This window comes from Balaenoptera musculus, chromosome 1 (genome assembly GCF_009873245.2).
Source record: "Balaenoptera musculus isolate JJ_BM4_2016_0621 chromosome 1, mBalMus1.pri.v3, whole genome shotgun sequence".
In the NCBI taxonomy this organism is placed as follows: Eukaryota; Metazoa; Chordata; class Mammalia; order Artiodactyla; family Balaenopteridae; genus Balaenoptera; species Balaenoptera musculus.
Genome location: NC_045785.1, coordinates 1025001 through 1039166, shown reverse-complemented (window position 1 = coordinate 1039166; position 14166 = coordinate 1025001). Strand labels below are relative to the sequence as shown.

General features: G+C 63.8%; 1 protein-coding gene across 1 annotated transcript in view; it reads right to left on the bottom strand.

The window, feature by feature from the left end:
- Window positions 1-4451, bottom strand: part of SKI (SKI proto-oncogene) — a 62173-nt gene extending 57722 nt beyond the window's left edge. Inside the window, exons 1-3 of the mRNA XM_036869891.1 lie at window positions 4411-4451; window positions 2164-2432; window positions 182-1842 (exon numbers count right to left, since the gene is read on the bottom strand). Coding sequence (XP_036725786.1) covers window positions 182-1842; window positions 2164-2432; window positions 4411-4451 — 1971 coding nt within the window. The remainder of the gene's footprint in view (window positions 1-181; window positions 1843-2163; window positions 2433-4410) is intronic.
- Window positions 4452-14166: the final 9715 nt, after the last annotated feature.

The following is a 14166-nucleotide window of genomic DNA, read 5'->3' as shown; positions in this document are numbered from 1 at the left end:
CTCCCAACTACATGGCCATCTACGGGAATGCCAACGCCACCCCAAGTTTCCTTAAAGCCAAACCAAACCCTGAGACGTGTGCAGGGAAGGCAGAGCCCCTGGCCCAGGAGGGACCCCCACCCTCTCCGCAGCCCGCCCTCCCACTCACTCCCCGGGCCCGGCCGGGGCGCGGGACACTCACCCGGGGCACCCGCCGCTTGTACTTGTTGCCGTAGTCGAACTTCTCCTTGACGTCGTCCAGACAGCGGCCGAGGCGCGCCTGCTCCTCCTTGCCCGTGTAGTCCTGGCTGAGCAGGATGTAGGCCCGCCAGTTGGCCGAGTCGAAGCCCCAGTGGCAGGTCCGGTTCTCCAGGGCCTTGTGCGAGTGCACCACGAACTTGTGCGGTGGGTACATGAGGCGGCAGTCGAGGCACTGGATGCAGGCGGCGCTCGGGCTGTTGTAGAGCTCGGGCACCAGCAGCCCCTTGCACTTGCCGAAGCACTCGTGGTACACGCGCACGCTGCGCTCGCTGAGCTCCAGGCCCAGCGCCAGGCTGGCCGCCAGCTCCTTCTTGCAGGGCGGCGGGTAGGCGCCGCCGTACAGCAGCGCGTTGCACAGGCGCTCAGCGTCCGTCTTGGTGATGAGCCCGCACGAGGGCGCCGAGAAGGGCAGGATGCCCATGACTTTGAGGATCTCCAGCTGGTCGGCCGTGCAGCGCGAGCAGTAGATGTGCAGCTCGTCGCACACCGAGTTGATCTGCTGCAGCGAGAAGTCGCGCAGCACCGAGTTGAGGATCTGCGGCAGACAGAGGCGCTTCTCGCCGCCCACCACGAAGCACGAGATGGTCTCGCCCTCCAGCACGGTCTCGCAGCGCTCCGTGGAGCGGTCGGACGGCATGAAGAAGGGCCCGGGCAGCACGGGCGGCGGCGGCTGGATGGCGGGCAGGTGCAGCACCGGCGGCGGCTCGGCAGCCGCGGGCACCGGCGCCGGCACCGCAGCCGCGCCCGCCTCCTTGGAGCTCTCCTTCTTGTAGGCCTCCTGCGCCCAGCGCGCCGAGAAGGCGGCCGGGCCGCCCAGCGAGCTCATGGAGCTCAGATGGAACTGCTCCAGCGTCTTCTGCAGCCCCGGGTGCGGCTGGAAGCCGCCGCGGCCGCCCGCCGCCGCCTCCATGGTGCGCTCCGGCTCCCCAGGCCGCTCCCGCTCCCGCGCGCCCGGGCCCCCGCGGCCCCCGCCGCTGCCCCGCGCGCCCCGGCGGCGCCCCCTGCCCCGGCCCCGCCCTCCCCCCGCCGCCGGCTCCCGGCCGATCACGGCCGCGGCCTCGGCCTCGCCCGGGGGAGCGAAGGGGAAGGCGGGCGGGGCGAAGGGGTCCCGCCGCTGGAGCCCGCCGCCGCCCGGGCCCGGCGCCACATCCACGCGCCCCGCGCCGCGCCCGCCGCCGCCGCCCGGGCCCCCCGCGCGCCCCCCGCGCGCCCCCCGGGCCCTAGGCGCGGGGCATGCCCCAGCGCGCGCCGCCAACGCCAACGCCAACGCTCGCGGGCCCGGGGCTCGCGGGGGGCGCGCGGGCAGGTGCCGGCGCCGCGAGGCGCGAATCGCCGCGGCGACCGAGGCCGAGGGGCCCGGGAGGAGCGGGGGCGCGGGCGCGGGGCCCGCCGGGCCGTCCTGGCGCGGCGCGCCGCCGCCGCGGCGCCGCTCCTCCCACCGCGCGGCGCCCGCCCGGCTCGTCCCGGCGGCGCTGGCCGGCCGCGTCGCGCCCGCCGCCGGCCTCCCGGCCCGGCCCGCGCCCACCCCGCCGCCCGCGCCCGGCTCCGCGGCCTGCCCGCCCGCCCGCGCGCGCGCGCGCGGCTTCCGGGGCGGCGGAGCGCCTGTGGGGCGGCCTCAGACCGCGGCGGCGGCGGCGGCGCGGGGCTCGGCGCACATCCTCCCGGCGGCTCGCTCCAGCTCGGACTGAGCGCCGGGCGCTGAGCTCACGCCGCCGCCCCGCCCCGCGCCCCGCGCCCCGCCCCGCCCCGCGCCGCCGCCCCGCCCCGCGCGTCTTCTGGGGCCGCGCGTCCGCCTCAGCCGAGCGCCGGCCAGGAATGCGCCCGCCCCCCGGTCCGGCTCTTCCAGGAACGCGCGCTCCCCCCGCCCGCGCTCGGCGCTCCGCCGCACTCAGCCGTGCTTGGGCCCGCCCGCCGGCCCGGGACTCGGGCCCGCTCGGCTGCACTCGGGCACGCCCGGCCGCGACTCGGCTCCGCTCGGCTCCGCTCGGCTCTGCTCGGCCCCGCCCGTCCGGGACTCAGCGCCATTCGGCTCCGTTCGGGCCCGCCCGCCGGAAGGCCACTCGGCGGGGGCGGTGGCGGCGGCTGCGCCCCGGGCCCCCCATCCGGTGGCGGCAGCTTCCTGCGAGGCTGCGAAGGCGCCCGTCCCGCCGCCGCATCGCCGCCAGAGCCCAGAAACCCACACGAGGTCCCCACTACAACCGCAAACCAGCTGAGGGGCGTTCGGGACGGGGCGGCACACCCTCCACCGCCCACCTCCCAGCCCCCGGGGTCCCCACGCAGGCGATGGGGACGCCAGGCCAGATGATCCACGTCCCACATAGGACAGGGACACCGAGCAGCACGATGTGGGTTACTACACACGTTGGGATTGCAACACCCCACACGGGACACAGACACCATGCAGCCTGTTCTGGGGACCCCCAAGCGATGCAGGCGCGACACAACACCCCCAAGGGATGACTGGCCGCAGGGCCGACCACCCCATGACCCTGCACGGTGGTCCCCCCACACAGCCAGCGGCTGCGCCTCCCACCAGTTCCAGGCAGGGCTTGCATCCAGGTCGCTGCCAGGCCCAGGCCCAGGGTGGGTCTTCAGGAAGCTGGCTCCTTCCTGCCCCCGGCAAGCCGGCGCGACCCTTACCCTATAGCCCCCAGGCCCAGGGAGCCATTGATACATCTGCAGGGCACCCAGGGCATGGCCAGTGGGAGACCCCACTGTCCGTCGTGGCTCTATCACGAGGGAGAGACAAACCAGAAAGTGCTGGGTGGGATAAGACCGGGGCCTGAAGTTGGACAGGCTGGCTGGGGGGCCCCCGGAGGAATCAGCATCCAGCAGAGGCCTAGGGGGTGGGGACTTGAGATCAGGAGGACGATTCTGGTGGTGCTCAAGCCAAGGGCAGAAGGACAGTCCAGCCAAGCTGGGCAGTGGCATCTTTTCCTCCATAGGACAAGGGCACCCAAGCTGTCCTGGGCACTGGGGGACACGTGGGGGGGGCCACAGTGCAGGGCAGAGGTGAGAGGGCCATGCCCACTTCAGCCTGTGTGACCTTCAGCTTGTTACCTACTGCTCCTGCCTCCCAGTGGAAGCTGGAACTGGCCCCAAACCAGCACTCCCCAGGGCCGTGTCTGCCCCCCAGGGAGCCGACCCGGTGTCTCTGCAGGCCTCTGTCGCCCCTCAGGCACGGGCAGGTGTCTGGAGATGCAGCTAGGATGGGCAGGTGACCCCACACCTGCCTGGCTGCAGAATCTCAAGGGAGGCCTTGAGATTTGGGGTGCAGTGCTCCACGTCTGAAGACCTGACCACTCCCCGCCATGGACGTGAACCCTCTCCCACCTTCGCCTGTGCCCTGGGGACTGTCTCTTCCACTCTTCACTCCAGTGCCCCCAACGCGAGGTTTTTCTACGGGTGCTGGCACAGGAAAACTAGGAAAGGGGTCCTTACAAAACAAAAAAAGGGACTTCTTTGCTTTCGGAGGCTGTTCTCTTGGTCCCATTTGGACCAAAAAAATTTCTGTTGTACCTGAGTCCGTTCCTTCCACGTGGCTTTGACTCCCATACAGTCAGGCAACCTGTAATTGAAAGGAGATGGTTGGAGAACCAGAGGGCTGGCCAGGGAGGGTTTCCAGCCAAACGCACAATTCCTCCTTCTCGTTCGGCCAAGTGGGCACTCCCAGGAGAGCCCCGAGCCTGAGGCCCCCTGGACAGGCAGTGCCTGGCTCCCAGTGTCCCACCCCCTGCCCACCCCCCGTCCTCTGGCTTTGCAGGGCTCCAGGAAGGGGTCTTGGGAAGGGGCCAGGTGGAACGACCAACATTCCCAGAGATTCAGAACCCAGATTGAAGCCGAAGTGGGTGGGTGTAGGGTGGGGGACAGGTGAGGGGTGAAGGGCCCTGAGATTCAGGGAGGGCCTGGACTGGTCGCTAAAACTTCTCTGCCTCAGTGGACTTGAGGTCTCCTTCCCCAAAAGATGTCGGAGCTTCTGGAGCAGCCGAGGCCGTCCTACCCACCGAGGGCCAGGACAGCTGCACTTAGAGAGAGTCAGCCAGGCCCTGTCTTCTCCATGAGCCCAGTTGGGGGCCCCCAGTTTCTGGCCTTCCTCCTTTCAGCTCATTGCAGCAGCTGCCCTGGCCAGTGGCCTGCGCCCCCCACTGACCCCTGCCACAGGCCACGCACCACACTGTGAGGCGGAGGGTCCAGGCCACAGGCACAGCCATGTTGGGGGGCAGGGGCAGGAACCTGCTGCACCAGGCCCACCCAGCTCACTCTCCAGCCCTTGCCACACTGATGGGTATGGGCAGCTGGTCATGTGCGTGTTCACTTGCGAGATAAATACACACTTGTGGAGCTCTTACCCCCGTGAGCACAAGCCAGGCTCTGGGACCAGTGGGGAAGGAGATCAAGTTCTGCCCCGTGTGCTTCCGTGTCCTGGGGCCAAGGAGGCCAAGGATCGGCAAACTGCTTGTAAGGGATCAAGATCATTCAGGACCTGGGGGCGGGCTTTGGAGCCAGCAGCACCCCGAGACCTGAGAGAAGAGGGTGCCGGCAGTGATGAGGTGCCCCTGGCCTCAGGGGCAGCTCAGAGGCCCAGCTGGGAAGTGGGCTGTGAGGCTCCGATCAGCAGGTCCTGACAGAGACCCCGACAGACAGCTCTGCCCTCCTTGGCCCCACCTGTTCCCTACTCCCTACTCCATGGGAAGAAAACACCTGGTCTCAGACAAGCACAAACTGCCATTGTCAGGAAAGTGCTGAGATACTGTTTTAAAACTTTAAGTTTGAAAAAAAAAATTACTTAAGTAACATGAGCTTGATAAAAATTTAGAAAAGACTTTTATGTTATTTTGAGTTCCACCAAAAGCAGACCCTGAGACAAAGATTTGAGTGAAAATATGTGTTTGGGAGGTGTTTCCAGGACACACAAATCAGGGTGGGAGGAAGGGAGGGAGGGAGGGAAGGCAGGATACCCGAGTGTGTCACCAGCCTGTCACCCCGGGCTCCTGGAACGGGATCCTGGGGTGCAGAGCCATCCCCGGGGGCCGTCCTGGTTGAGGTCAGAGCCCAAGGAGGGAGGGGACATCCACTGGAGCAGGGAGATTGATTACATATGGGATTGAGCAAATAAGGAAACAAATTACTGGTGACACGTCAGGTCTCTCGCTGTTAGAGATTGGAATTAAAAACTGGAAAGGTATGAGGATATCTGTATATGTATAGCTGATTCACTTTGTTGTAAAGCAGAAACTAACACACCATTGTGAAGCAATTATACTCCAATAAAGATGTTTAAAAAAAAAATAAAGAAACAAAAAAATGGAAAGGGATAAATAAATGCAGTGAGAGGCCCTTAGAGGAATGACACCCCAACAGCAGCAAGCACCCCGAGAATCTGTGTCTTGGCTTCTAAATGCCATCCTCCACTAAAAGGAAGCAGGGTCCTTTGGAGAAATGACTAGTCGTAGGGCTTGGGCAGAGAGAGTACAGGACGAGTCTGGAACATCTTACTTACTGTGTGGGGAAGTAGGAGAGCCCAGAGCATAACAGGGACACACTGAAAGGCCGTGTAGCTGGCTCGAAGAGGAAGGGCCCCCAGTGGCAAGTCGGAGATCATCATAATGGCCGTGGATGACAACCGTGAAGTAAAGTAGAAGACCACAGGGCCATGTGTATTTAAATATTTATTAAAATAAACTGTATTTGTAACTTGAAAGTTTGATGAGAAAGGGGCTATTTGCATCATTTTACAGTTCTTCCCCACAAGGCTCCCGTCAACTGCAAAAGGAAGAAGAGTGAGTTCCCAGGGGACCCTGGCAAGTACCACCCAAACCGAGCCATCCGTGGACACCAGCAGTCATCAGATCAATCGTAACCCTGCACCACCTGACAGGGTGGGATGGTCACTTCTGTGACTCTCCTGCCAAAGAGGCATAACCTGCACCTGACCGTGACGAAACCTCCGACACCCACACAGAGGGACTTTGTACAGAAAGACGGGCCTGGAACCTTCAAAGGTGTCAGGCTCATGACAGTCAGGGAAAGGCTGAGGAATATTCCGGACCGATGGAGACAAAAGATACGACGGCTCAGGGCAACGTGTGGTCACTGGCTGGATCTCGTTACTAGAAACGATGTTATTGGAGGGACCAGAAAGCCTTGGATGTGGCCTGAGGCTCAGAGGGCAGCAGCCCTACCTGGGACTTGGTGCTGTGGGGTGTGATGGATATTGCCCCATGTCAGCAATTCACTCTCAAATGGTTTGTGGGGCATGAGGGGTGGTGTTCCTGTACCATTCTTGCAAGTTCTAACTTCTCTGTTAGCTTGAGATGGTTAGAAAACACAAAATTTATTTTTGAGAACGTCACGGGGAAGAGGCCTGGATTCTCTGTTGAGCCTTGTGAGCCTGAGCTGCCTAGCGGAGCGGGCTCCAGCCTGGGGCCGCTGGAAGCCCTACCGCTGGGCAAGGCAGGCCAGGCCTGGGGAGTACAAGCAGAGCCCCATGAGTGTCTGCTGCAACTCCAGCCCGGATGGCGGAGGAGCTGGACCCCCTTCCTGGTCCAACGCGAGCACAAGCCAGGGAATATAGGTCGCTCTTTAAATGTATAAATGTGAAAATTCGGAAGGAAGGGAGCTCCGCAGAGCTGGAGACAAGGACGGAAGGCAAGGCCCGGGGTGAGCAGGGTGGAGACCAAGCAGCCTACACAGGGCTTGGAGTTGGCCTCACACCACTAAGGTCAGGGATTTAAGGCCACGGTGGGAAGGAGTTGAGGCCACAGGCCATTTCTCAAATGGGAGCTGGAACCAGGCTTCCACCATGACCATACAGGCTGAGAAGGGGTTGTCTGGTCCATGAAGGGGATGTAGAGATTCTGCCCACCAGCCTGGAGGAGGAGCCCAGAAAGCAACCAGCCCAGAACAGGACAAGAGGGCAAAGGGTGACAGGGAAACGAGGATCTGATGGAATATAGGATGTATTTGACTAGATCCAAAACTGTATGGAGAGCCTCCTGGATGAGGTAGGAGATATTAGCTATAGGAACAAACTCAGCAGATGAAAAAGAAAGCAAAGCAAATATTAACTCCAGGAAAGACAAAGAGAAAACCTAAGTAGAGTTCACCACTTGGCTTAGCAGTGAACAGTGTTGACATAATAGTGTAAACAACAACTTAGGTCATTTAAGAAGAGAAAAGAGAAAGTCAGGTGAGGACAGAGGGTGCTGGGCCATAGCTACTCCATCTCACAATGTCCAAAACTTGTAAACGAAGAAAGAAACGGCTGAAAGAATTGAGAGAGGCTGAGGCCAGGCCACTGGACCCAGGGTCGGACGGAGATGGCTTAGTGACCACCACAGACTTGTCCAAAGAGTCTTAACCCTTTGGGTTCTTTTTGTTCCTTTCATCTATGTATCAATCTTTCTTTGGTAAGAATTAAAACGAACGAATCATAACCCTAAACTAAAAATAAATAACAACAAAAAGACGAACTCACATTCCGCCCCCCCAAAATGCCACAGTATGGGACATTAAAGAACACACTTAGAATAAGTCATCAGTTAAAGAAGGAATAAAATGGGAATCACAAAAAGTTTATTTTGCCGCACCGCACGGCATGTGGGATCTTAGTTCCCAGACTAGGGATCGAACCCGTGCGCCCTGCAGTGGAAGTGCAGAGTCTTAACGGCTGGACTGCCAGGGAAGTCCCAAAAAGTTTTAAATTGAATGATGATGGAGCGCTGTCAATCATCGGCACAGCCAATGTGGTGCTCAGACATTTATGGTCTTCAGTTTCTACGTCAGAGACAAGAAAGTGGTTTTGCCAAGTGCGGGAACTGCAAAATATTTTTAATTTCTTCCTTGTGCTGACCTGCATTTTCTAGTTTTCCAAAGAATCTGCTTCAGTCTTGTTGACCTTCCCTGTTGTTTCCCCTGGACCATTCTGTCTGGGAGGGACCCCCTTCCCTCATGGAACCTTCTGTGGGGTCAGCCTCGTGGCCCATATAAGGACTACTCATCCAGGGGCCAAGGGTGTGTGTGTGCCTCCCCTGAGGTGGTTGGGGACCAAGGCCTGGGCCGGGTCACACGTGGCTCCTGCACCCAGCACTCAGCCCAGACCTGCCTCGTGGGGGTCAGCTGAGCTGGTGCTCGGGGAGCTGAGCAGAGGACCTGGCCACGGTGCGTGGGAGTCGCCATTGGCCATGAGGGTGGGCTGGCTGCCTCACCCCGGGCCCCCAAGTCCTGCCCATCTCCCACTGCGGGCAGCAGCCCCCAAGTCCTGCCCATCTCCCACTGCGGGCAGCAGCCCCCAAGTCCTGCCCCTGTCCAGGAGCTGCCCTTGTCTTCCTGGAGGGAAGGGAAGAATGGACCCCTTTCCTGTGCCAACCAGAGCCACCCAGATGCCCACCCCATGGCCCCGACACAGCAGGCCCGGCCTCAGCCGCGGACGAAGCCCTGTGGGGCAACGTTGAGGCCGCCTGGCCTCTGGGGGCCCGGGCAGGGCAGGGGGCAGTCCCGGGAGCCAGGCAGTTGCTCAGGCCCACGTTTAGGCCCTGGCCCCAGGCCGGGGACACAAGGCTGGCTCTGGAGCCCCTTCCCCGGGGGGAGGGAGACCCCGCCCGCCCCTGCTCGGCCAGCACAAACCCTGGAGGTTGAGGAGTAGCAGGAAGAAGGAGCTGGAATGAGGGAGGGACGCACAGGCCTCAGCCGCCCGCGGCTCCCAGCCCCTGCCTCTGGGGACACATCCTCAGCCTGGAGGGCGTTCTGTGGGCACCTGCCCTGCGACCTGCCCCCGAAGCGTCCTGGGCTGCTCCGGACAGAACGTGCCCCTTGCTGGCCACACCCCGCTGATCACAGCGTGGCCACCCGTGCCCCGTGGCCCTGGGCTCCGGGACGAGCGGCGGGGGTGCCGAGCTGGGTGTGAGGGGGACCTGGGCCCTTCGGGGACCCCCTAATGTGCCCTTGCCCAGTAGACGATGCTGAGAGGCGCCAGGTAGGCACAAGGGACAGGATGGGGGCGGAAAGGCAGGTCCTCGCCTGCAGGAAGCTCCCACCAGCACCTTCCAAAGGCATCCTCCAGGGGCCCAAGCTGCCGGCAATGACAGTAGGACCTCTTCGGGGCCCAGGGCTCATGAGACACACTCACGTGCACAGGTGGCGCTGAGGGTGCGGGGTCACCATCCCATGTCACGGCAGGGCACACCAAGGCCGGGGTGGCCCGGGACCTGCCCAGTGCGCCGTGCGGTAAGGATGTGGGAGCCCGGGTGAGACCCAGCCGCCCGCAGCAGGGCATGGGCAGGTGGCTGTGATGAGTGGTCGGGATGGGGGGCCGGGTACAGGTGGGGGCTCTGAGGGCCGGACCCCAGAGACCTCAGTGGAGGGGTGAAGCAACACGGGAGCCTGCCTTCGGAACACGCCCACTCGACCTCCCAGCAGCCCAGTGACACCTGAGATCCAGAGGGACCCCCACGTCCTGCTCTGCTCCACCAGGGATGCTCGCCCCTACAGCACCAGGACAGGCCCCATCCCCGTCTCCTGGGCCCACGGCCTCTCCAGCTGCCTCGTTCTCCCCGTCCCCCCCAAACACACTCCCTAGGAGCGGGTCTGCCCCGCCCTGAGCCCCTACCCAGGCCCTGGGGTCTGCCTCCTTTTGCCTGGGACCTGTCGCTTCCCCATCAGGGACCCGAGGCAGTGAGTGGTGGGCAGACTCTCAGTAAATCTTGGTGGATGGTCTGAGGGAGGTCTCTTGACACGAGGCACCTGCCACCGGTGCGGGGGCAGGTATCCCCAGGCCGGGTGGGGTGCCGTGGGAGCGGCTCCTACGGGCAGAGGGGCACCGCACACGGCTGCTGCAGCCGCCCTGAGCCCCTTCCCCTCTCTGGGCCTGAGGCTGCATCTCCAGGAGACAGAGGGTGGCTGGGCTGGCTCTGGGGTTTTGGCCTGTCGCACAGGAGGTGGGGGGTCGCTGCACACCCCAGAGGGGAGGGGGCACGAAGGGGCGGCGGACCAGGCCTCCGGCAGGGAAGAAAGGATGGAGAGGCCGTCCTCGGAGCAGTGTCCGCCCTGGGTGAGCGTCACGGGAAGGGGAGAGGGAAGGAGGACAGAGGGCAGCAGCTGGCGCCCACCCCTCCAAGGCGCCCCACGCGGCTTCCCAGAGAGACTTGGGTACTCAGGAGGAGCAGGGGGGGTCTCGGCCTACGGACCCCAGGCCCGTCCACGGCACCCGGGCCCTGCTCCCTCCCCGGCCCCTCCCGCCCCAGGAGAACCCAGGCCCAGCCTCTGCAGTCCCCTCCTGCTGCACAGGCCCTGGGCCCCTCTCTCCTCGTAAATCGTAAAACACCGGAGCCACACTCCGTTCCAGAGCAGGCCCCTCCCGCCCTCCTGCTGTCACTCCTGGCAGGCACTGCAGTGAGCTCACTCATTACATAAGGCATCCGAGCTATTTCTTGGGGGACTGAGCTCCCCCTACACGGGGCTCCATTCCCCCCTTCCCTCTCCAACCATCAGCCATCACCAGCCAAGGGCATCTGGGCATGAGAGGCAAAACCCCCAGGCTCCCAGGGCCCGCCCCCGACCCTGCGTGGGGAGGGGGCTCCCCCCACCCCGCAGAACAAGGGTGGGAGAGAAGAGACGGCAGCTCCTTCCAGATTCCCTGGGAGGGCTGTGGGCAGAGACGCAGCCCCACCCCCAGCCTCAGGCGTGAGGGGGAGGAAGGAAGGGATTTCCCCAGGGCACGGGGCCCTGCCATTACCGGTCGCTGTCCCAGGGATGGGGATGGGCTTGCCTCCCTCTGGGTCTGGGAGTCGCCCCCATCCCCACAGGCACCCACAGCTGGTGCTGTGGGCTCCTCTGAGGGCACCTGGGTCATCCGTGGGCCCCGATCCCAGCAACATGTCAGCCAGGACTCGTGTTCTCCGGAGGAGCAGCAGTCCCCTTTGGTCAGGACAGAGGCTGCCTGGCGAAGTGCCACTGGAGGCCCCAGCAGGACAGCGCTGCTTTCCAGAGGGGGGCACCAGCCCAGGAGCCCCTTGACGCTGCGGGGTCCTCCCAGGGGGAGAAGGGCCCGGGGACCTCAGGCCTCCTGCCTCATTTCTGTGGCCGGGGACCAGGCGGACGCAGTGGGCCCCCAGAGGACACAGCTGAAGGGGTGTCCAGACAGCGTGTGCTGGGCATTTCGGAGGGCCAAGCCGGCTCCCGGCCTGGAGAGGAGCAAGGCAGGTCCCCTCGTTGCCTGGAAGGAAGCTCCGGGAGGGGCGGCCGTGGGGTCGGCAGGGCCAGGCCCACCGCGAGCTTCTCCCACGGGACGGCCCTTCCCCGCTCCTCTGGGCCCGGCGGCCAAGCTTGGGGCCGCTCGGTGGCCCGCGCTCCGGCCCCGCCTCGGGGGAAAGTGGCCCCAGCGCCGCCTCCCGCCAGCCCCGCCCGGAGGAAGCGGACTCCAGACGCCCCCGCCGGGAGCCTGGCGTGCACCACGCCCTGCTTGGGGACAAAGCTCCCGGCGGGCGGGCGGGCGGCAGGGACCCTGGGGACCGCGGGCCGGCGGGTGGCGGCCAAGCCGGAAGCCCCGCGGCCCCTCCCCCGGTTCCCAGCCCCCGGCCTCTGTCCTCCTCGAGAAACGGGGAACGAACGAGACCGTGTTTTCCTTTCTTTTCAGAGACTCGCGTTCTTGGAACTTACACCCTCTTGGGTTTGCTATTTTTACCCACCCTGAGCCTTCCGGTCTCCATGGCGACGCCTCCAAACAGCAGATTCCAGGCGGCAATGACGTCACCTTTCCCTTTCCTGCCGCCCAGGCCTCCCGCCGCTGCCGCCACGCGGGGCCGCCTGGCTGAGCCTCCGTGGGTCCCGCCGCCTCCCCGTGCCCGCTGCCCGCTGGCCAGGCCCTTCCCCGGGTCCCTCTGCCCGGGCTCCCTGCCACGCCGCTGCCCTGTGGGAGCTGCCGCGGCCCCGGTGGCCCCTGTGTGGCCCCTGTGGTGACCGTGCTGGGGCCGTGCAGGCAGCAGGAGCACCGGAGGCCCTGTGGCCTGGTCTCTTAAGTGCCAGCTGCCCGTGGGTGTCGGTCACACTGCCCGGCCCCGGGGCTACTGCCTTCCCGGCTGTGTGGTCCACGGGCCTCAGGCTCCACACCTTGGTCCTGGTCTGGCTGCAGGACCGGGGCGCCTTGGTCCCTCCTCCTGGGCTGAGGTGTCCTGCAGTTGGTCACCGGGCTGTGTCTCTATCTGGGCTACACTTTACTCAGCTGTCCCTTCAATGCCCAGCCTGAGGGCTGCCCTGAGGGTAGGGACACTCAGGACTGGAGGTCCACCCCACCTCTGGGCACTTGCTTTGTCGTGGACTCAGACATTTGCCGAAATGGCTGAGAAGTCTTGGCAGGGCCTCGCTGGACGGGCGAGTTCGGCATGGAGAGCCCCGCGTCCCTGCCACGGTCAGAAGAAGGAGTTCTTCCTCCAGCGGAGGAGTCCCAAAGAGCCAGCCCCCCCAGCCCCTGGGCCTGCAGAGGCTACCTTGCCTGGTGGGATGCCGGGGTCCCCTCCCCTAAGCAGGGCCTGCTTCTCCCCATCGCCCCACAGGGCTTAGGACGGACGGTGTGAACCCCAGCCCCAGCCAGAAAGCAGACACTGGGTCTGGGGCCGAGGAGAAGGGGAGCAGGCAGGGCTGCGGGGGCTTCGTGGGGGGTCAGAGCCGCTGGCACGGGCCAGGCCGATGGTTGGGGCCACACTCTGCGCCGCCAGCACCCAGAAGGGCAAAGAAGACACTTCGATAGCTCATTAGCTGCCGTCCCTGCTCCCAGAAACAACATCGCAGGAAGGTGGTTTCAAGGCTCACATTCCTGCCCTCCTGCTGCATTTCAGGTACGAAGTCCCAACTCGCCTCCGTCTGACACAGGCAGACACACTCGCAGGTCTGGGCAGGAGGCAGGCCGGTGGGCGGCCCCGTCTCCAGAGCCCCACACAGACATGTTCACGAAAAGCTGTGCAGAGCACTTTCCTGGGGGGCACAGGCGGGCCTTTCCACTGCTCCCCCAGGACCCTCCCCAGCCTGATGCTTTGTCCTCAGGCCTGGAGGAGGCCCCGAGAGAGAGAGAGGGCCCGGGCCGGAGCAGACCCGTGCCGAGTGGAGGTGGCTCCAGCAGGGACGCACACGTGGCCTGTCCGGTTAAGCACCTACCCCAACAAACTCCGTCTGGGCCGGAGACACAGGGTCTGCGAGCTGTTGGGCAGTGAGGGGCAGGGGGCAGGCTTCACACTGCGGGGCGTGAAGGTCAAGGATGGAAGGCCTGTGGCCCCAGAACAGGTCAGGTGGCCGCCCCACCGTTACGTTACCGCAGGTACCCGCGCGGGACTCTGTGTGCCTCTGTCCTTCCACCCTTCTCCCTTGGATTTTTTTTTTAATATTTTATTTTATTTTAATTTTTTTTGGCCACGCTGCATGGTTTCTGGGATCTCAGATCCCCGATCGGGGATTGAACCCAGGCCACAGCAGTGATAGTGCGCAATCCTAACCACGAGGCCACCAGGGAACTCCCTCCCTCGGGGCTTTTATGTAAGGCTCAGACTCCCGGGACAGCCACTGCCCGGCCCTTTCCTTTGCACCCTTTGGACCCCCCCCTCACAGGGGGCCCTGGTCGGAGCTCTGGTCAGCCAGACGCATCCTGCCCAGGCTAGGACCCAAGTGCAGGCCGGGGGCTCAGGCCCTGAGGGGCAGTGAGTGCCTATGGGTGAGACCCCATGCCAGGCGTGACTGTGTAATTGATTTCTTCCACCAGGTTTATCAAGGGCCAAACTGTGACAAGCAGAAGAGAATTCCTGTTCTCAAGTGCTTACAGTTTCGTGGGAGACAATGAAAAATTAAATTTCCATATGTTCTATATTAGTCGGGAGTATATGCTGTTAAGAATAGACCAGGGTGTGGTCCAGTGGGTAAGACTCCGTGCTCCTAACGCAGGGG